This window comes from Diospyros lotus, chromosome 11 (assembly GCF_014633365.1).
Source record: "Diospyros lotus cultivar Yz01 chromosome 11, ASM1463336v1, whole genome shotgun sequence".
Taxonomy (NCBI): domain Eukaryota; kingdom Viridiplantae; phylum Streptophyta; class Magnoliopsida; order Ericales; family Ebenaceae; genus Diospyros; species Diospyros lotus.
In genome coordinates, this window is record NC_068348.1 from 101371 (window position 1) to 125388 (window position 24018).

At 40.6% G+C, this 24018-nt stretch overlaps 1 protein-coding gene across 1 annotated transcript; it reads right to left on the reverse strand.

Moving 5' to 3' along the window:
* Nucleotides 1–13403: 13403 nt before the first annotated feature.
* On the reverse strand, nucleotides 13404–15797 carry LOC127813162 (anthocyanin synthase-like). The gene is made up of 2 exons (XM_052353970.1): nucleotides 15085–15797; nucleotides 13404–14242 (listed from the first exon to the last, which is right to left on the reverse strand). The coding sequence occupies exons 1-2, from the start codon at nucleotides 15600–15602 to the stop codon at nucleotides 13681–13683; spliced, it is 1080 nt and encodes a 359-aa protein (XP_052209930.1). The 5' UTR covers nucleotides 15603–15797; the 3' UTR covers nucleotides 13404–13680.
* Between the last annotated feature and the right edge of the window lie 8221 nt (nucleotides 15798–24018).

Genomic DNA, 24018 nt, shown 5'->3' on the forward strand with positions numbered 1-24018 from the left:
TACCGATGCGGTGCCGACCAAGTAATTCGGAGATGTGTCCCAGAAGAAGAAATGGAACTGATCCTGGAGCAGTATCATGCTTCACCATATGGTGGACATTTTGGGAATCAAAGACAGCAGCAAAGGTCCTTCAATCTGGATTTTATTGGCCTACTCTTTTTAGAGATACTCAAACATTGGTAAAGAAGTGTGATCGGTGCCAATGGACGGGAAACTTATCACGAAAGCAAGAGATGCCTCTTCATGGAATTCTTGAAGTTGAGTTATTTGATGTTTGGGGCATTGATTTCATGGGCCCATTTTCACCATCATTTGCCAATGCTTATATTTTGGTGGCAGTAGATTACGTCTCCAAGTGGGTCGAGGCTGTTGCTTTACCCACTAATGATGGCCGAGCCGTGGTGAGTTTCCTCAAGAAAAATATTTTTACTCGTTTTGGTACTCCTCAGGCCATAATAAGTGATGGGGGAAAGCATTTTTGCAATCGATACTTTGACAATCTTTTGGCCAAATATGGGGTGAAACACAAGGTTGCCACTCCCTATCATCCCCAAACAAGTGGGCAAGTGGAGATTTCAAATCGAGAGCTGAAGAGGATATTGGAGCTCACTGTGAATGCATCTCGTAAAGATTGGTCGAAAAAACTTGACGATGCACTATGGGCTTATCGCACTGCATTTAAGACGCCGATTGGGATGTCACCATATCGTCTTATTTTTGGAAAAGCATGTCACCTACCAATTGAGTTGGAGCATCGAGCCTATTGGGCAGTGAAAAAGCTAAATTTTGATTTAAAGAAGGCTGGTGAAAAGAGGTTATTACAGCTAAATGAATTAGATGAATTTCGGTTGGAGGCATATGAAAATGCCAAGTTATACAAGGAGCGAACCAAAAAATGGCATGATCATCACATTCATGGGAAGCAATTTGAGGTGGGGCAAAAAGTGTTGTTATTCAACTCACATCTCAAGCTATTTCCAGGCAAGTTGCGCTCAAGGTGGTCTGGGTCGTTCACTGTTGCCAAAGTTTATCAACATGGTGTTGTTGATGTCACTCACGACACCAAGGGTACTTTTAAGGTGAATGGACAGCGACTCAAGCCATATCTAGGGGAGGAATTTGCCAAGAAAAAGACATCCACCGAATTAAGCAATCCGGAATGAGCAGCAGCACAGTCAAGCTAATGACTCTAAACAAGCGCTTTTGGGAGGCAACCCAATTCTATATCCTTTCATTTTTTATTTGATGTTGTTTCTTCCATTTTCCCTATTTAGCATTTGTTTAAAGTGTTAGGTTCTAGGTTAGAGAGTGCCTTGGTTAGGAGAGTTTCTCACTTAGAGCCTAGGCTATATAAATGAAAATTAAAAAAAAAAGAAAAAAGGAAAAACAAAAAATAATAATCATAATAAAAAAAAATCAAAAAAGGGGGGCAGTTCGCACCTTGGCCGCGGCATGCATGCCGCGGCCGCAGCGCGAGGCAGTAGCCTCTCTGCTGCTCGCGAGCGAGCCGCGGTATGCATACCGCTGCCAGCCCGCGCCACAGCATCCTTGTTGTGGCTCGCGGGTGGGCCGTGGCATGCATGCCGCGACCGCACCGCGGAATGAGTCGGCCTCTTAAGGCCAACCCACTCCCTTTTATTTTCTCCCCCTTTCTCCTTTTCTCCTCTCATTCTTCACCCCACCCTCGCCTACCATCCCTCTAACTTACTCCCAGCCCTCTTTTCCAAGTTTTCCCTCAAGGCCTTTCTTTCTACTCTCTCCCACTTCAACATCAAAGGTATGTTTCACATTCTTTTAGTGTTTTTTGTATGGATTGGTGCCCTATTTTGGAAATGGGTGATGAGTTATTTTGTGAATGAGAGTAATGATGTTGTGGTTGATGATGTTGTGTTGGGTTTGTTGCTATTTGTTGTGTTTTTGTTTGGGGAAAATTCATGGATCCTAAGCCCTATTTTCTTCTCTTCCACTCAACTAGCACACCAAGTGTTAGATGAAATGCCCCAACTACACATTCCCACACACATTTTCACATTCATTGCATTATGAATTGAGGGAATAGAATGAATTGAGTTTGGGGGGATATTGTGGCACCTTTGGCTCTCCAAATTATTTCTTTCTTACAAAATAAATACATAACACCAAAAAAAAAAAAAAAAAAGAGACACAAATAAGCCAAGAATTAACTGCTTACTTCTCTTCTTCGTTCTCATGTTTGATTTTATGCCTCCAGGAACGAGCCCGAACAAAGATGGCACCCAAAACTCGCTACACTCCAGCCGTCAACAAGGGTAAGGCCATTGCCACGAGTTCCAAAGCTTCCAAACGGCCATGAGTTGATCCTCCATCATATCCAATATAACTCACTCCAAGAGCTGAAGAAAGAGCCCGAGTGATAGAGTCATGGCCTCTCCACAGGGAGTGGGAAGTTGACCTTGCTAGCATTGAGATCACTGGAGTTTCTGAAGTAATTCATGCCAAGCACTGGCACAAACTTTGTGCCAAACCTCACAAGATCTATCCCTCTGTGGTTCAAGAATTTTTGGCCAATTTCAATGATAATATACCCTCCACGGATGCAGCTTCTTTATGCCTTGGCTACTGGACATGAATTGAATTTTGGCGAGCATATCTTCCAACAAATCGTCACCCTCGCCTTAGCCAAGGGTAGTAAGAAGAGGATTTACTTTCCCGCGCTCATCTCAGCATTGTGCAAGCAAGCCAAAGTCCCTACATCCACATCTGAGCTCAACAAGACGAAGCCTGCACCGATCAATCTATATACTATCCAGCAGTCTCATACTCAGATTGCCCAACACCGACATGCAGCTCGCATGCGAGACGCCGAAGCAGAGGCCAAGGAAGAAGATAAAGCCGAGCAGTACATGGAACCCGCAGCACCACCCGCAGTGAGACCACCGCCCCACCGCCGACCTGGAGGGGTCAACTTCGGCCCCACATTAGAGGTCATGCAAGCACAAATTCAAGACAATCGAGATGAGCAAGATCGATAATTTCACGTGTTGCAAGCAGGCCTGGATGTTCTAAGAGCCAACCTTCATACCCAGCACGAGGAGGTGAGATCCATGTTTGCCCAGCTGCTCTGGTCCCAGCCGCCGCCACCTCCCGACGACCATTGATTTCCTCCGACCATCACTGCACCGATTCTTCTGTCCAGGTACCTTCCTTCCTTTTTGATACTTTTCGAGCCCTTGGGACAATGACTCATTTTAAGTTTGGGGGGAGGGTTTTGATGATCCAATCATGCATGATGTGTTCACCTATCTAGTTTTTTTTTTTTTTTTAAAAAAAAAAATTCTTGTGTTGTTGGGTAGACATGCCATCAATGATGAAACTTATTTGGTACCATTTTGATGAAATGAGTAAAGATAGTGATGCTCTCATTTTGTTTTGTGGTTCATTATCCATGTTAGACGAATGTTTGAGCACAAGTGTCAGGAAGTTAAATGCACAGGTTCCCAATTAAACTTTCGCCCTTAAACCAACTTTGTGAGTGACTCAATCATCAAACATTATGAAAAAAAAATTTGGGGAAGATTGAGCCATGATAGCAAATGTTGAGGAATGTGTTCACTCCGTGCTTTGTGTGGAATGTGTTAAGCATACTAAGGGAAGCTAGGCAATGACCATAGGCTAGTGATCTAATCCCTATGTCACTATGTCGTGCACCAATGTAAAGTTGAGCCTGCATATATCTTATACCTTTCTTCGTAGCCTAAATGACTTGAGTGATTATGCCCGTAGAGGTATCTTAAAACCTGGTGCCCCGTGGTCATCTGGCTTGGGAGTCATCAGCTGAAAGCTCGTTACGAGGGTCATTCAGAAAGCTTAATGGAGTGAAGGCTTGCACATAAGATATCAAAAAAAAAAAAAAAACGAGATGGAGCATAAAATGCACTCGTTCAGCAAAAAAAAAAAAATCAATAATGGTGCCAATGTTTGTAACTCTTAGGGATTGAGAAAACTGGTGGGTTTGACTGTCTAATGGATGTTAGCATGCCGAAGCATTCAAAATAAGAGAGAGTCCTCACAAACCAAGACAACGCCATTTTTGGCTGAGTCCAACCAAACTTGAACAAGAAAGGAAAGAGTGATTGAGAGCACCTAGGGACTGAATGAAAAGACCAAGTTTGGGGGTAGAGTGCATATTACGAGGGAGAAAGCATACAGGACCATCAAAGGGGTCGGGATACCAACAACCTTATGCATGATATTGTACCCGACAGGATTCGCACACACACGTCAAAACATGGAATAAGTCTAAAAAATGTTTTGTAGCATTACTAGAACACTTTGTGTGAATTATGAATGATACCAAAATCTGAGGCTACCTTGAAGGCTATTCAACTTGTAAGTGATTTTGAAACATTAACTATTCTCTACTTGAGGGGTGATACATTTGAGTTGATAATTTTTCTCAGGACGATCAAGAGTCTAAGTTTGGGGGTATTTGATAAGTGTCTTTTATACACTTATTTTGGTTTATAAACTTAGCATTTATACATTCAATAAGCATGATTTCTACTTGATTTGGTTCTATATATGCTTATGTAGATGTGGAGCATGTGCTAAAGCGAATATGGAGCAAAAAGAATGATTTTGGCATATGATGGGAGTGAAATGAAGCTTGGAGGCATGGTCGGGTACCAAATTAAAAGAAAGCAAAAGAGTATCGAGCAAAAAGTGGAAGATGATGAAGAAAGAAGCAAAAAGAAGAAGGCTAGCGAGCTTATAGTGGTATGCATACCGCTGTAAGACCGTTGTAAGATTTAGTTGCTGGAGCTCACGGTCCTACAGCGGAATGCATATCGCTATAGGACCGCTTTAGGATTTGCTTTCTAGAGCTCACGGGTCTGCAGCAACAAGCATACCGCGGTCAAAGCTTCGTTTTAAGCCCGTTTTAAGCCCGTTTCAATCCAAATAAAAGAGAGATGGACTCCTTCAAGGTGTAGGACTTTTTGATAACCCAAAGAGAACTATATAAAGGCTCATTTAAGAAAGATGAAGGACTTTTTGGAAGGAAGGAGAAGACGACAAGTCGAGGCAAAAAGAGGAGATTTTCTTGAAAATCTTCAGTTTTTGGTTTTATTTTTCTGTTCTTTCTTCTTTACAACATTATGAACTCCGTTTTTATTACTCTTTCGTTGTTTGAAACTATGTTAGGCTAAGTACTTTATGACTAGGGTGATTGATGAAACCTAGTTCAATGTTGGTTTAATTAAAAGTAGTTGGGTTTTATTTTATTCTTGTCTTTTGAGTTGATCGTTTGTTATGCACTAATTTCGTTTTAATGCTTGGCCGCCCTTAGAACGTGTTTGTGATTTATATTGCTTTTGAGAGATTCAATATAAATTAGCATTTGATAATAAACGACATAAGGTTCGATAATAGGTAGAGATGTCGTTATGCCTTGTGAAATCTTATTTTGATGATCATTGTGGATAAATGCATGTTTGTATATTTGCAGGTTAATTAGAGATAATTAATCTCATATGTGAGCATAGATTCGATTGACCATCGAGAGAGGTTTTTGAGTAACTTAGGATCATTGATTTTCATCTCAAAGCAAGAATTATGAAACCCGATCACTGAAAGATTTAACCTTTTATAGAACTATGGTGGATTCATGAACCCTAGTGCATTAGATTTCTATCTTTAAAACCTAAAGAGTTATTTTGTGTTTTACTTTTGGTGAGTTAGTTTTAACTTATATAAAACTTCCATTGAGTATTATTTAGATTGTGTGTGGCTTATAAAAGTTAATAGTGGTTAAAATAGGAATTAAAAGCTAATCCTCGTGGGAACGATACTTGATTCATCATTATATTACTTGTTGCGATTCCGTTCACTTGCGGGAAAGAAAAAGGCGAACAGCTTTCAAGAAAATTTTCTCCATGAAGAATTTGGGAGAAGTAGCCTATATTCTGGGAATAAAGATCTATAGAGATAGATCTAGGAGGTTGCTAACACTCTCCCAAAGTGCGTACATTGACAAGGCACTAAAGAGGTTTAGCATGGAAGATTCTAGGAGGGAAATCTTCCCATGTCACATGGAATACATCTCTCCAAGATTATGTGTCCAAAAGACACAAGATGAGAGAGATAGGATGAGTCAAGCACCATATGCCTTGGCTATTGGCTCGATCATGTATACCATGTTATGTACGAGGCCTGATATCGCATATGCTTTGAGCATATGTAGTAGATATCAAGCTAATCCAGGTGAGAAACACTGGATTGTAATGAAGAACATCCTTAAGTACTTGAGAAGACTAAAGAGATGTTCTTGATATATGGAGAATGAGAGCTTATCGTGAAGGGGTTCATGGATGCCAGTTTCCAATTTGACCATGATGATTTTAAATCACGTACAGTAGAGATTCATATTCTGCCTAAATGGCGGGGCCATGAGTTGGAAGAGTTCCAACAAGAGATAGTGGCAGATTCAACAACTGAAGTCGAATACATAACAGCCTTCGAAGCAGCTAAGAAGGTTGTATAGATCCATAAGTTCATTGATGAACTTAAAGTGGTGTCCAGCATTGTTGATCCAATAACAGTTATTGGGAAAACAATGGAGACATCGCGTAAGCGAAGGAACACGGTCTTATCAAGGACCAAATTTGTATTGTGGCATCACCATTTGATAATGGAGATTATCAGCCGAGGTGACATATATAGAGAAAGTATCGACGGATGACAACGTCGTAGATCCCTTGACTAAAGCTCTGTCCCAGGAGAAACATGAAAGTCATATTCGATCATCAGGTATAACTGCTGGTGACATAGTTTACCCAAAACTTGATTTATTGTGCCGGTTGCGCGTGAAGTGTGGCGTGTGTAGCTCACGCACCACATTCTTCTCCGTTTTCCAACCGCTAGCGATGGCTCTGATGGCTAATTTGAGGACCCCTTGTAGCCCTTGCTTAGTCGATCCTAGGGGTACCAGTTTCAGGCCGAAACACCACCAGAAAGGGCCCCAAACTGCCGGTTGCAGGCGCGGTGAGGCGAACTGCTTCGGGTTTTTCGGCGAGCTTCGAACCAGCTTCAAATGCAATGAAAACTCCTCTAAAAACTCCAAATATCTTCCTCTTGATGCAAGGATCAAAAGCCCTCTATCCACTCTCATCGATTCACACCAAAACATGAGAAATTTGTATGTTAATTTTTGGCCAAACCCTAGGCTATCTATAAGCGTTTTCCGACCAAATCCCAACCAATCAGCGGCCAAGGCTTGGCCTCCAAGCTTCCCACCATCGTATACTACCTCCCCCAGGTCTCCCTCGACCATTCCATCACCGAAAATGGCCCCCACGCATGATGGAATGCGATGATTGTTTTCTTCCCTTGCATTCACATTGCAAAATTTTCATTTATTTCACTTTAGCCCCTAACTAATTTCCAACATCAGTTTGCCCCTTTCCTTGAGGCCTCTGATCTTTCTAATAATACCACTAAGACCCAAAAGTCTTGTACTCCTCATTTCATCCTCGAGATTCCCAAAAAAATTATCATTTAGACCTCCCTCGAGCAAAATTAGAAAATTATACTTAGGCCCGGTTGATCGTTTTGACCTTAAATCTCTTTGTTTCAGCCCAAAATCGCTCAAGGGTTGTTCTACACATAAAATATTGGTCCTCAGCATGCTCCGTTGACTTTTCAGGTGTTCCCTACGTCGATTCAATTTTCTCAGCCCGGTCGACAGTTGTACCAAAAACTATTCCCGATCCAATTTCTTTCATCACCTAAAATCATAACTCATAATACTCGTTAGTACTATTACATTTTTCTTAACTATCTAGGGCCCGAGGTACTCCCTCTGGTCATTTCGGTCACTTAAGACTATGATAGTGTACTCTACAGCCTCTTTCTTTTGAAAATTCCAGTTATACCTTTTATCAAATACCATTTATATCCTCAAGAATTTCTTGGGTATTACAATGAAGCTTAAGTACCTGTACCTAGAGGCAGCGTCTACAAGGCGATCGATGTTAGGCCATGGGTATGAATCCTTCGGGCATGCTTTATTTAGGCCGGTGAAGTCGACTCCATTTCCCCGAGAACTTTTTCACCATGACCAGGTTGGTGAGCCATGTTGTGTATGGGACCTCCCTGATGAATCCAGCCTTCATGAGTTTGGTCATTTCCTTGACGGCCACGCGTCTTCTTTCTTCTCCAAGTCTTCTTTTTCTCTAAGTGACCAGCCTGGCCTCTGGATCCAGTGCCAGTTTGTGGCAGATGACAAATGGAGCTTTCCCTGGCATGTTAGTGGGAGTCGAGGCGAAGAGGTCGGCGTTCTATCGGAGTAGGCTGATGAGCCACTCCTTTAGTTCATTTGGAAAAATAGAACTTATACAGATAACTTGTTCTAGGCGGGGACCATGTGTAAATGGTGCCGCAGATGCTGGCTCTTGATGTCTGTTGCCTGGCTACTGCCCGGGGCATTAGTCTTCTTTCCATCCTTGGCAAGCTCGGGACTTCGGGTTCTGAGGCTGTTGTGGTAACATTGTCAGGCTTTCTTTTAGTCAGAGTAGATGACCCTGACCTCGGTGTTAGATATCAGGAACTTCATGGATATGTGGGAGATGGATACTACTGCGCCCAAAGCGTTGAGAGATAGTCGGCCTAAGAGCGCGTTGTACGGTGCCCAACAATCCACCACTAAGTACCGGATAATGATGATCTTAACCAACGGGGTTGTCCAAATGAGGTTGGTAGATCTATGTAATCCCTAACCTCTACTTGCTCTCCTGAGAAGTCGATCAAGCTTTCATTGAAGGGTCTCAACATTCGTTCGGGAATGCCCATTCTTTTCAAGGTGGACTGGTATAACAGGTCGATTAAACTGCCCTGGTCCACCAAAACCTTTTTTACTAAAAAATTCATGATGACAACTAAGACTACCACGGGGTCGTCGGGGTGAGGATTTATTCCTTCGAGATCTTCATCTGTGAAGTAGATCGCGGGGTGTCAGGCCATTCTTCCTGCTTTCTTCTTGGTGTCGTTTATTGTCATGATTGCGTAAGGGTACTGACTTCATGCCAAGCTCGGCATTCCATCAGTAAAACCTCCCGTGATGGTGTCAACAACTTTGGTTATCTGACTGACCGGGGGTGGGCCAACGTAGGAAAAGATGCGGGTGTTTAGGCAGTGGTGGTCGTCGTTTAACCTTTGGGCATAGGTATCTCCGGCTTTTGTCATGGCGTAACCGCTAGGAGAGTGGTTTGAAAGGCTTTCTATGAGCTTATGGGGTAGGTAAGTTTTACCAAGCCCCACGGTGGGTGCCAAATGTTCCTTCTTGACCAAATATGAGGACGATCGGAGGCGGCGCGCGGGCTCCGACGATGGATCCGTCTAGGGGCCGGCTGGCACCTGCAAGCACTCTAACGGTTGAGTGAGTAAGAGAGTAAGATAAGGCAATGTATTAGTAGGTCAGAGGTGAGAACATCCCTTGGCTCTGAAGAGATTTGGTTGATATAGGAGAAGGAGATGTCCTCCTGCATGAATGGGACATGTGCTTGCAGGTGATGGGACTAGCTATCCGGCGCTGGTAGAGGTTCCCAGGTGGTAGCATGGTGGCGACGGGACCCTTATTAATGTGGATGGGATCCGCCATTAATGAGGATGAGATTTGAGACGGCTACGTGAATATCTAGTGGGTTTGCGATAATGTTGTGGCAGGCTGGCGCTAGGCCAAAGCGGGGTCTAAAAGGGAGATCAGATTGGGCCAAGGTTGGACCTGAGGGAAAGGGCCGAGATTGGGCCTGAGGAAAGGGGCCGAGATTGAGCCTGAAGGAAGAGGCCGAGATTAGGCCTGAGGAAAGGGCCGAGATTAGGCCTGGACGATCCAGTTATATATTTCCTAGTCTTTGGACTAGAGAACCTACTTGGTTTAAGTAGGGGGTGTTAGTTGATTGAGTTTAAAATTCTTAGTGAGGACCTAAGGTAGTGGACTAGACTTGGACAAACCGAACCACTATAAATTTTTGTGTTCTTGTGTGCTTGTTTTATTTTATTTCCTTTTAGCACTTATTCATCCCTTACTTGCTTCTTATAACATTCTATTACATTGTTTAGAGTATTGAAAGTAAATTATTTTTTTTTAAAATCACTAACTCACCCCCTCTTGGTATATACCTTTGTATTTAATTTCTATCACCATATAGTATCTCTAATATCCTAATCCACCAATCATAGATATCCATGTCATCTCAACTTTAATGACTAGTTTCACATCCGTAACTAATATTGAATTATTAACCTGTGAGATATAACCTATATGATTCAATGCTAATAGTCTCATTCAGTGAACTCATTCTTATAACGTGTAACGCCCCGTTTTCCCACAACGTGCATTACCTCGAGATTTCGGAAATATTTTTTTTTTTTTCAACATCAAACACACAACATAAGTCTCTCGATACATATACCTTCATCATAATCATTTCCCGTCAATCCCGATCGTACCTTCTTAGCATATCAAAATTTAATAATAAATAAACTAAGACAGGTATTAACAATCACATCAGCGGAAGCAAGATCGAAACCTCAATGATATATAACCGACAATTCTTTTACAATAACCAAATCGATGTTTCACATAAAAATATTAAAATATTACATAACCTTTGAACATCGTGATCATAGACAAAACCTACGAAAACTAAACATAGCAGCTACATCTCGATGACATTCTTTCCCTTGACGCCACTGCTTTCACCTGGAACGTTTGAATATTCCAGGGACATAGTCCAAATTAGATGCTGAATCATCTAAGTGAGAGTTCAAAAATGTTTTCATGCAGATATGAAAAATCATATACAAAATCGATAAATCTCGTCATGCACCAGCCTAAGAGAATCCCACATAGCACTTAACCCTAACCGGGGAAAATGCAATCTCTCTAAAGGCGACACGACCACTTCGGCCCATTGGCAAAACAATCCTGCTTAAGAGGGACAACCTCGACATATGAACCCGGGAATCACCCCATTGTCATTGTTAGGCTTTACGCTCCTACTCAAAAGCATTCCAAAACCCAACGCAACCCTAGCCCCAAGAGTGTCACATCAGCACTATCCTCGGAATCGACGTCACCTCGGCATTAATGCTATTGCTCAAAGGAACCTGGGGTGGTGTCCACTCGCAGCCCCGCCACTTGAGCCAACAACCGGGGTGGTGTCCACTCTCAGCCCTGCTACTTGGGTCCCGTAGGGTGAAGTCCGTCTCAACCCCGTCCCAAGTGGGTCACCTAGCATTAATCCTAGGTACGCATCCCGAGTGCTGTCACTCTGGGCTACGTCACAGGTTACCAACCCACGTCCCGCATGGACGACACAAAACAAGCCAATGCCGAAAAATCATAACATGCATAAAATCAATATCTCAATGTATGCAATTTACCGTACAAAATTCAATGCATGTGTAAATAATTGTTTGGACAACCATAATAAACTAAGCCATAGGGATGAACATTCACAGTAAACCATTCACATGTCACTCAAGGTCATTTTGGGTAGAACCACTCACAAGTCAAAACAAAGTTGGGGGCGAACACTCACCTTGACATATTCGGACTGCCTCGATCCTCGTGCACAACCTCGTTATGCGTGCCGAAACGCAGACACTTGAATTTATAGTCAACCTCGAACCACAACACTTCCTAAGTATCATAATTAATAAAGGTAACATTAAAATCCATTTTCCTCAATTATTTCACTATTTTCTCTATTTTCTCTTATTTTTTACCTCGATAATTCCAAAATAATTATTTTCTCAACTATTTTTCCAAATATTTCAACACCATAATTCTTAAAATAATTAATTAAAAATACTAGAGTTGAAATTACCAGAATACCCTTGCTCACGCGCCCTCACGCGCTTGGCGAGTGGCTGGACAATTTGGGCTGGCGCGTGGCAGTCACGCGCCATCGTCTTCAACCTCAAGCCGGTCGCGGCAGTTGCTCCGATGGCCATGAAACCAGTACCCTCCGAAAGCCCTTGCAAATTCGATCACAACCCCACCAAAATCAGGCCGAAAGGCCACCGAAAAATGGCCCAAATGGCCAGTTGCAGGCGGCAGAAGGCGGTCGGCCTCAAACCCTCGGCCAAGCTCGAATAGCCACCAAACCCGCTCCAAAATGCCTCAAAATGATCCCAAAATGATCCTTGACTCCTAGAGATCAAAGCCCTCTATCCAAGCTTCGAAAATCATTCAAAATCGAGATCGATTTGTGCTTCATTCTTGGCCAAAAACCCTCGGTATTTATAGCCAAATCCGACCCCCACGTGGCCAATTTCCGGCCAACGCTTCTTCCCCACGCCTCCTAAGCTACCCTAGACCACTCCCTGACGATCCTAGGCTGCCAAATGGCCGGATTTTATGGCCAAAATCTCGGCCAGATCGGCCATGCTTGTACAACTTTCTGAAAATTGCATTTTGGCCCCTTGGGATTTCTCTTTTGCATTTTGGCCCTTATCCTCAAGCCCCTGATCTTTCTAACACCCTCACTAAGACCCTCAAGATTAGTACTCCTCATTTCTCCCTTGAAACTTTCGAACAATTACCATTTTGACCTCCCTCGGGTATTTTTGGAAAATTACACTTAGGCCCGATTGATTTATTTGACCTTAAATCTACTCAATTCAACCTGAAACCACTTAAGGGTTGTTCTATACATCGAATACTAGTCCTTGAAACTATCCGTTGACTTTTTGGACATCGTTTACAACAATTCGGTAATACGACCTAATTGGCAACTGTATTTTCGCTGTACCGAAAGCTGTTCCCGGTCTCATTTCTTTTATCACTAAAAATCATAATTTAAATCACTTGTCGTTACTACACCATTTTCCTTGGCTATCTAGGGTCCGGGGTACTCCCTCTGACTAATTCGGTCATCCAAAGCTGTGTTAGTGTACCCTATAGTTTTATTTTTTTCAAAATTCCAATTATGCCCTTTATCAAATATCAAATATCATTTTTATCCTCAAATTATTCTCGGGTGTTACATAACGAACACTCACTCATATTCTTTCTATCTCATACAGAATGATATGCGACTTACCAACCTTATTTTTCAGTATTTCATACTGAACAAAGAGAAAGATGATGTTCTAACCTTTACAAGTTGCTACTATCTAGGTTAGGAACTTTATGGGTGGGAACATGTTTATAGCATAACGAACCGTAAATTATCCGTTACTCATCTTCTTAACGCTTAAGAAAGATATCCACTCATTATTATATTAATGGATATATGTTTAATTTAAATAAAAACATAAATTTATTATTTAAATAATATTTAAAAAATTATAAGATCGAGTCTTTTGTATTATTAGAATTGATATTAACTGCTCATATCCAACAACTATAAGTTAGAATATAGAAGGAAAAAATTGTCTTATTGTGCAAGGCGGGTGAACCAGAATACAGCAAAGACAAACAGAGATGATGGCCCATGAAAATGAAATATGTGACGGTCCTAGAATACTAATTCCTGCCACTTACTAATTTAAGACCGCCAAACATATATATAAAACCAAACCATAGAATATAGAAGATCACAATTCTTTCCCTAAATTAATTTGGCAGCTAGCCATGGTGCGTAGGCAGTATAGCTAGCTGAATGCTCGGTCTTCTTGAAAGAGAGTGATCATTTGTTAATTGGAGGCAAGTTGCTTGGTCTTCTTGAAGAGCTTGTACTGAATATGCTGAGAGAAGGTGCGAGGCTCGAAGAGCGGGGGCTGATCCTCAGTGACGGTCTCCGGCAGCGGCTTGAGGATGATCTTCTCCTTGGGCGGCTCACAGAAAACAGCCCAGGAGATCCTAACCTTCTCCTTGTTGACCAGGCCCCTGTGAAGAATGCTCTTGTACTTGCCATTGCTGAGGATCTCAATGGTGTCTCCGATGTGCATGATGATGGAGTTGGGCACGCATTTGGCGGTGACCCACTTGTCATCGTAGAAGAGCTGGAGGCCCGGGACCATGTTGTGGAGAATGAAGGTGAGTGCACTCACATCAGTGTGGGCTTCAACGCCAAGAGCAAGCTCTGGCTGAGGGCATTTTGGGTAGTAGTTGATTTTCATCTGAAGGAGAAGCTCCTCCATGCCGCCAACTTCTTCCTCCAGCCTCCCTTCTTCCAGTCCTAACCCAAGTGAAAGCACGGAAAGGACCTTGGTTGCCAAACCTCTTAGTTGCCTTGCATACTCGCTTGTTGCTGGGCTGCATTGATTTAATTATTTTTATTAACACACACATATATGCCATTTAATTCATTGATTTCAAACGCATCATACCAAAAGCTTGCATTAATTAATTAAACCCATATATAATGAATAAACAAATAATTAGTACTTTCATAAATAAAACTTAATTTGAGTACTTCCAATAGTTTTCCTCCAAATCCTGGCTAGCTCCGAATAAATTAAGAATTAAAGAAAATACTGTGGTATGTGCATGTAAAGTGACCATCGATCCCCTGTGAAATTTACGACTAACTAATTAATGAATATAGACTTGTAAAACATACAAAAAAGTGGCATGGATAATGAGATTAGTGATGATTCAATATCCCCTCGATTGATATTTTTCTTATCTAGTTAGCAGCATAATGCTTAACAAACAATTTTTTTTTTTTTGGCTTTTATGATTTAATTTTTTTTATAAAGAATTAATGAGTCACTTTATCTTCCATAAAAAAAAATTTGTTTAGATATACATGGCTATATATCCACGATACATGGCTAGGGGAGGTAATGGTAGTGAAATAGAAAAATCAACTTGGTAACAAAAAAGAAAAGATAAAAAATTGTGCTTTGAAAGGGTCATCGGGCCTCATCTTTACTTTTGCTATATCTTCTAAATAACAATTTTCTATAATAAGATTAAGAAAAATGAAATGTTATTTATAGAATTCTGATGGAAAATTACATTATTTCTAATTCTAAATTAGTGAACACTGTCAATTATGTAATCATACATTGCTATATATATATATATATGTGTGTGTGTGTGTGTGTGTGTTAGGAATACTAATTAACTAACTAATTATTAAATGGGCTTACATGTAATCAGCTGGCGTGGTGGGCCAAATGGACATGTCACGCTGTTCTTCGGGAAAAGCAAGGTGGAAGAAATAGTCCTCCCATTCAAGCTTGCCGCTGGCATTTTTAGCCAGCTTGCTTCCGTAGCCCTGAATCTTGCCGGTGTAGCTGGAGTCGTTGTCATTAGCATACTTCTCCTTCTCCTCCACCGGCAGGTTGAAGAAGGCCTCGCCGGCAGCCTTGACACGGTTGATGAGCTCGTCGGAAATGCCATGGTTAACCAGATGCATCACCCCCCACTCCATAGAGGCTTTCTTCAAGGCATGGTGGCACCTCTGCCTCGCCTTCTCATCCTCCGCCTCAAGGTCTTTGAGGTCAATGGTCGGTACCTGAGGCCCCTCTTTCTTCTCCTCCTCGAACACGTTGCCGATACTTGCCAGCTCCTCTTTTGGCCTCACGTACTCTCTTGGGATTGCTTGAATCCCGCTGCTGGCCAAGCTTTCAACTCTTGAGGAAGGAGCAGCCACGGTGCTCATCATTCTTCTTGGGAGGGGGGCGGCCGGAGGGAGAGGCTGATGTTCTATATCGACCGACTTTAAGTGTGTATATTGTTCGCAGAATTGCTAGCTAGCAAGCTTGCTCTTATAAACTAAATAAATGGAAGGGGGAGCGAGGGGAAGTAGTGAGGAAGAGGATGGATGAATTAGATTGGGCAGAAGAGCTACCAACCACACACAGAGAGAGAGAGGGGGGGGGGGGGGGGGGGGGGGGGAGAGAAGAGCTACCAACCACAAACACAGAGAGAGAGAGAGAGAGAGAGAGAGAGAGAAGCCTTACTGTATTCCAGTTTCTAAAGATGAGAGGGGTTCTGGTACGATCAGGTTCAGCTGTCCACGTGAACAGCTAGCTATCTTGTCAATGGCACCATCCCAGAGTAATGGCAATGGACCGGAAGGTAGGAGGTGGGTTTGACCGGAAGTTTCAAGCACGAGTTCCCTAACTGCCCCAATTCCTTCTAGAAAACTGCCACCTAAGGAAAACGATATTTCTGTTCTTGGCAAAGTGGTGTAATTAATGACATAAAACCAACTTCTGCACCAAATTTTGATCTGAAAAGCGTGCATGGGCTTGACTCCTCCATCATTTTCTGTTAGAAATTAGCAACCTAGCTGCTTATCAAATAATTAGCTAGATATAATAATTTTTTAAAACCTTTATATATAGGGATAGAATAGCCCTCCAAATCATATGTAACACTGATGTTTTGCAATTACAAATCACAATATACAGTAATAATTAAGTTTCATTTTTTGCTTTGTTGTTGCTTTTCAAGAAGTAAATGTAAAGAACCTATCTCATTAATTTCACTTCTATATATGTTCTGCCCCACGGATTAAAAGCGCTTTTATTTTTTTTTCTTTCTATCTGGCACACCAAAGAAACTAAGGTCGTGTTTGATAGCCAACTTTTTCAAGGAGAAGGCAATTTTTTTACCTAATTTCCAACTTGTGTATTGTTTAATAGCTATTTTTTTTCAAAAAACTTATTTTCCCACTAATGGTCACGTGAAGTGATTTTCTTTCAAATCATGGAAATCAAATTCTTTGGGAAGAACGAGATGAAATTTTCTTGGCAATTGAAAGCAGAAACTTACCGAGCAAATGGAGAGAGCTAGAGACAGCAAGTGAGAGAACGAGGGGAGAGCCAGCGGCTGGCGAGGGCCAGCGACAATCGAGGACGAGGGGCCAAGAGGGCAATTGACGAGAGCGAGGCCAAGGCCAAGTCTATGCCGGCGAGCGACGGAGCCAGATAAAGGGAGAAGGGCAGTGAGTCAAGCGAGCGAGTAGTGAGCGAGGTAAGTGAGTAGCGACCGAGGAGGGCGAGTGAGTCAACAGCGATCTGAGTCATCCGACGAAGGCAAGGAGGCCGGAGAGGGAAAAGGGCAGGGGGTGGGTGGCGGAAGCGAGCGAAGCAAGAGAGGGAGAAGGGCAGGGGATGGGCGACGACTAGGGGTGAGAGAGAAGGGCAAGTAGGTAGGGGAGGGTTTGCAAAATATTTATATTTTGTATTTTTAATAATTAATAAATATAAATGTATAAAAAGGAAAAATAAAAAATTAAGTATAAATTATTTCTTTGAAAAATAAAAAAATTTAATTTTGTAGTTTTATTTCTTTGAGAAAATAATTTAATTAATTTAAAATACATTATTATTTTAATTTTTTTTACAAAATTTAATATTTTTCAATACATTTTTACCATTGAATTCCATGAAAAATGTGTCATTTTTCATGAAAAGTAATGCTTATCAAACACGAAATACTAGGAAAATGACCAAATTTTATAAAAAATATTATCAATCAAACACTAAAGATGGAAAATAATATTATTTTTTAGGTAGAAAATTATACCAATCAAATAGTTTAAACTTTCAATTTTTAAGAATTCATATTTTTCTTGTAATTCAATTTCTTAGAAATCATTTTCTTTTCACTCAAATTTCACTCTTGCAATTAAAGGCACAATAAGGAAAAAAAAAAAAAAAGTTAGATATCCTAAAACACGGGATCTTCTGGATCACTCTCAAAATAATAAAAACAAGAACGTGAAATTCGTGGGAGAATTCCCCATATGTGTACTGGGCATATATTTTTCCTCCACTCTCCTACTAGGGAGATGGTCAGGATCTAGAAGCGTGGAAGGGCAAATACAAACATGTATAGTTTCATGCAGATATATATGAATTGACTTCGCAATATGCATGAGGCTTTGAAAAATACATATATACTATTTAATAATAAAAAAATAAAAAATAAAATGATTAAATTATTTCTAGCACTTTTTGAAGAGACCATTTTTTAAATTGCACTTAAATCATTTATATGTGTGTATGAAAGTTATATGCAATAGATTAAAATATACCAGCTACCAGCCGTGCGCGCATGTGATGTTTAGCTAACCCCAGCCCCCAACCCAAAAATCTCACATGTTTAACTAATTTATGTTCAACGCCCATGCCTACGTTCCAAACATTGCACTGACGGTGGAATTTCAAGAAAAGGATTGATAAGATTAATACTGATATGCCATGATACAGAAAGATAAAAGTAAAAGGAAAAAAAAATTAACAAATAAGGTCAACCCAGGTCAAATGGGCCAAACCAAAATGGATCGAAGAGACAGCTGTAGAGGGCACACCCCAAAGTCACCCAAAGGGCCCGCGAGAGGACCCGTGGCCCAGAAGGCACTCAGGTGACGCCATGACCTCAAGAGGAACGCGGGAGCCTTGCGGCCCTAGAGGGCACGCAGGTAATCCCGCGGCCTCAATAGGCACGTGACGGCCTCGCTACCCCTCGACATCTTAATATATGTGGAAAACTTCCGCGGCACCTCATATTCTCAAAATGACGACACCATCACCAAAGTAATTTTTTAAATATAGGAGATTTCATGCATAAATTAGATAATTTCAACGTTCAAAATTTTTTTTAGAAAAATGATAGATAATAATTCATAAAGAATTTTATCCTTAAAATGAGAAAATAAATATTATCTATAAAAATTTTAATTTTAGTTAGGTTAGGGTAAATCAAAATAGACGTTATCTCTAAGAGTCTTAATCCTATATTATTTCGAATTACTCCATGTTCCACTATAAATAGACAAGCACTCATTTCAAAAAATATACGTCTTTGATATTGGAGGAAATATTATTCTCAGATTTTCATCATCCTCAGTATTTGACTTAAGTATCGGAGTGTTTGCATGAGGGCCCTCTTGCGCCCTTTGACTGTTTTCTTTCCTTATAGACTTAGGCAGTTTGATAACGACATTTTCCATTAAATAAATTTATTAATTGTTGTATCTTGGCAACTACAATTGACATTGTTTGTGGGAACTTGTACGAAAATATAATAAATTAGTCTATAATGGCCCAGACCAAGAGTACCACCAATCAAGAGCAACAAGATGGAATAGAGTTCAGTCAAAGGGACCATAAGGGACTCCTCCCTAGGGCTAGCCAGGGGACCACCCCCAAGGCTCATTGGCTTTTCCCTAGGGTCAGTTGGGGGCTCCTCCCCAAGGCCAGCCAGGAGCTCACCCCTAGGACTTGTTGGAGGCTTTTCCCCAAGGGTAACTAGAGGTTCCTCTCCAAGGCCAACTAGGAGCTCACTCCTAGGGCTCGTTGGAAGCTCTTCCACATGGGCAACAATGGCATTTTCCCCAAAACAATCCAAGTATTTACCCCAGGGCCCGCTAGAATTTCCCTCCCAAGTTCATATGTGGAGGTGGCCGAGCAACCAGCCTAGTGTCCATTCCCAAAGCTTGTTTAGGGTTCATCCCTAAGGCCAACATAAGGCATAGCCTCAAGGTCAGCGAGGATTTCACTCCCAAGGCCAATCGGGAATTTACTTCTAGAACCAACAAGATGCTTGTCCCATAAAATTCATAGATCCGTAAGGGTATACCTTCTCCATGGTACCATGAGTGGAATATGAAGCCTTGCAATGCCAACATGAGGAAGAGATGCAAGCATTGCGAGAGGTTATCAATTTACTAAAACGCATAGCCCCACAAACAACTCTACTATCAACCCTCAAGAAATTTACAGCCTGTCCAAGCTATCCTCCAGAGGCACAAGAAGGAAGTTCAAAGACTACACTTGAACTGCAAAAGACTAGATCTCATCCTACCCCTTCTCAAAAAACTCAAGCACGAGAGCCTTCTCTTTCTCAAATATGTGATAAGGACAGGGAAGGAATACCGAAAAGATGCAGGGATACCCAAAAAGATTCTCAAAATAGAAAATAACTAAAGAATGTCAAAAGTACATCCACTGATGAAGAACAACCCCTCCCAGAGGCCTAGTAAAGAAAATTAACAAAATTGAGGACCCGGCGATTAGTGTTCATAAACAGTAAACATGGAAAAGATGATTGAGAGGATCCTGGAATAAAAGAAGTTGCTACCCACGCTAGATGATCAATCTAGGAAAAGAATTCCCTTTTACACCAGATATCATGGAAAAGCCTTTACCAATAAAATTCAAAATGCCTTAGATGAACATGTACTCAGGTAAGGGCAACCCTCATGACCATATCCAAAATTACGAGTCCTTGATGATACTACATCGATGGGGAGATGAAATCATGTGACAGGCTTTCCCCTTGACTTTAACAAAGCATGCTTGAGCTTGGTATAACTGTCTACCGGAACATTCTATATCCACTTCCAAACAACTAAAATCCGAGTTCACAAAAGCCTTTGTCATCAACATCCAAAGGAAGAAGGACTCCACGTGTCTTCTTAGTATTAAGCAAACTAGTAAAGAAACCTTGTGCCAATATGTTGATAGATTTCACAATGCAACATTAGAGGTGCAAGGTTTGCAAGTAACAATAGTTGTGGCAGCTATGTTTGGTTTACATCACTACAAAAATCATTAGCTAAGGAGCCACCAATTATTCCAACAAATTTGTTAGTATAGGAAAATAAATATATTTTACATTCAGAAGTCATGAAGACTGTGCGAACAAGTAAAGAAAAAGGATGGAAAAAAAATGGAGGAGACTCTAAAGACCGTGAAGACAGAAGAAAACGCAAGGCGATGAGAAATGATGCCCCTCCAAAGTTACAATAAAAGAACTACAATCCACTCTCTGAATCCCGTCCTCATATCTTACCAATCATTGAAATGACTGATGTACTAAAATTTTCCAAGAAAACAAATCGACATATGGAAAAAGATAGAGATGCCTATTACAGGTTTCATAAGACGTATGGACACAACACTAACCGATGTCGAGATTTGATGAATCAAATCGAATAGCTAATCAGGAATGGGTAATTACAAAGGCATGCATGAACAGAGGAAAGGGATCGGAGGAGGCGTGAAGATGAAAGGAAAGACGGTGATCGAGGAAGAGAAGAAAGAAGAAATCCCCCAGTGGACAATCAACCAACTAATCAAGCAATCTATATGATATCGAGAGGAGAAACTATGGCTGGTCATACCCCATCTTCTAGGAAAGCAAATGCATGACATGATTACCAAGTTAATTCGTTAATGCTAATACAAGATAATGAAGAAGCCATCACCTTCATGATCGCTGATCAATGGGAGGTCATAATTCCCTCACGACAACCCTTTGGTCATTTCAGCAGTAATAGCCAAACATCTTATGGGAAGAATATTAGTAGACAGCGGTAGCTTGGTCAATCTAATATATTGGAATTATTTTGAAAAGATGAATATCTCTAGGGATCATCTAAAACTGATATAATCCCCCATGTTCAGCTTTAAGGGAGAATCAATCCCCATAATAGGAGCAATACAACTTGCCATTACCCTGAGAATAGAACCCCTTAGCACCACTAGGATGGCCAATTTCATGGTTGTCAACACACATTCATCAACATACAATGTTATATTAGGGCGTCCACTCCTCAATGACATGAGGTTAGTTATGTCTTTCGAATATCTGTTAATGAAGTTCCCAACAGCTCATAGAATAGGGAAAGTTTGAGAAGACCATAAAAAAGCATGAAACTGTTATATCACCTCTGCAAAGAAACAAGATAAGGAAGAAACTCTCACCATTGTAGAACAACTAGTAAACAAACTCCAACTAGTCAAAAAATTGGAATCAGTGTCGCTACATCCAGGTGACACGGAGAAAATGGTTTACATGGGAAGCCAACTTCCAAAAAAGGTCAAGGAGAACATAATAAAGTACCTAAGAGAGATTGCGAATATCTTTGCATGGATACCAGTGGATAAGCTAGGCATAAACCCAAAGGTAATCTCCATCACTTGAACATAAATCCCACTATAAGGCTGATAAAATGGAAGAAGAGAAACATTGCCCCCGAAAGACAAAAAGCGCTAGATGAAGAAATCAATAAATTACTAGCTGCCAGATTTATTAGGGAAGTATACTATCTTGAGTGGCTGGCAAATGTGGTCATGGTAAAGAAGGCCAATGGGAAGTGGTGAGCTTGCATGGACTTCATTGACTTAAATAAATCATGCCCAAAGGACTCGTATCGGTTGCCTCGGATTTGACAAATTGGTTAACGAGACATCAGGATATGGATTGATAAGTTTCCTTGATGCTTTCTTTGGATATCATCTGTTGAAAAATTTGATGTTTTGATTTTATGAGAAAAATAGTAAATTTGGTTAAAGAATGATGACTAAAACAATTAGGAATGATCGAGTTATTAAAGATTTAATCGAGTAAATCATTCAAATTAAGTTAAGATATAGTCTTTGTTAATCGAGTAATAAAGTCATGTTAATTGAGTATTAAAATGATCAAATAAGCTTAAGTAAAATTTCCAAGTTCAAGTTAATCGAGTGAATCAATTTTGTAATCAAGTAATCCTTTGTTAATTCTAAAAATAATCGATTACAAATATAGAAATAATCGACTAAAGATGAAGTATACTCGACTAAATAAGTCAGTATACTCGAGCATGTAATGCAATTCTCTATCATGTCCAGAGTAATCGAGTAAAGTGTTTTATAATCGAGTAATGATCAATTTGTACTCGAGTGAACTTCCTTTGCAAAAAGTGGTAGTTGTCAGACAAACAAGCATTCCAATTGTTTATGGAAAGTCATTTGCATTCCATACCAGAAGCCTATAAATAGAAGAAAGAGCTTGAAAAAAAGTTACAACAATACAATACAAAGACAACCCACGATTTTTCGAAGCTAAATTCTTCTTCTCCCAATATTTCACATTCAATCTACTTAGGCTTTTCAAAAAAAAATTGTACTAAATTCTATATTTTATATCTCTATATCTTTCAAGACAAAATATTGTTTACTTGTATTATCTTTCTTTTTCTCTTGAGAAATTCTTTTCACATTCCATTATAAAATTTATAAAGGTTAAGACTTAACCTGTAAAAGACATTGGTTGTGGCTAAACTAAGTCTTAAAAAGCCATTATGTAAAGGTTAGTAGCTGAACCTGCTCAAAAACTACAAAGGTAAAAAATGGTTTGCCAAAATCTTTGTTAAGGAGTTAAGGTAGTGGACTAGGCTTTAAAAGCTAAACCACTATGTATTGTATGTGTTGAATTATTCATTTGTTTATGATTTAAAGTTATTTTTAAAGGGTGAAAAAGTTTAATTCACCCCCCTCTTAAACTAACATTTTTCACATCATCAAATCTTGATGTACGCCTCAAACGCCGAGAAAACTGCTTTCATCATCGAGAGAGGGACATACTACTACAAGGTTATGCCATTCGGATTGAAGAACATTAGGGATACATATCAAATAATGGTGAACAAAGTCTTTAAAAATCTATTGGGAAACACTATGGAGGCATACATGGCTGATATGATAGTAAAGAGAAAAAGTGAGGAATCTCATGCTTCCAGAACACAGTATATGACTAAACCCTAGTCGGTCAAAGCCTTGGCCCCACCATCCATCTCTTTCTCAAGCAAAGCTTCGAAACCCCATCAAAACACTACCAAAATGCCTCAAAATCTCTAGATTTGATCCTCAACTCATAGGGACACAAAATCCCCTTATTTGCATCTCTCAATTCGTCTAAAAATGGGGCAATTTGAAGCCTAAAATTCTTCAAATTCGATCATCCTTAGAACCCCTATTTATAGACAATTTTGGGCTTTCAAATGCCCGTGCCCGACCAACCCAAATCCCTAAGAGCTTCTACCTACCTCAGATCACCCTAGAATCACCCTTATCCTACCAAAATCATCACTTGCAGAGCTTTGACAAAACGACCAAACTTTCGATCGAATTTCTCAAAAATCTGATCACCCCAGTGGCCGTTGTCGGCCAAGCCTTGACCCTAAGGCATCCCTGACCATCCACCTCGCGATCCCCATGGCTGAAATCGGATGTCAACGACTGGCAATGGATTGGTCGGTTTCCCATTACCAACATTTTTGGGTTTTTGCACTTTTGCCC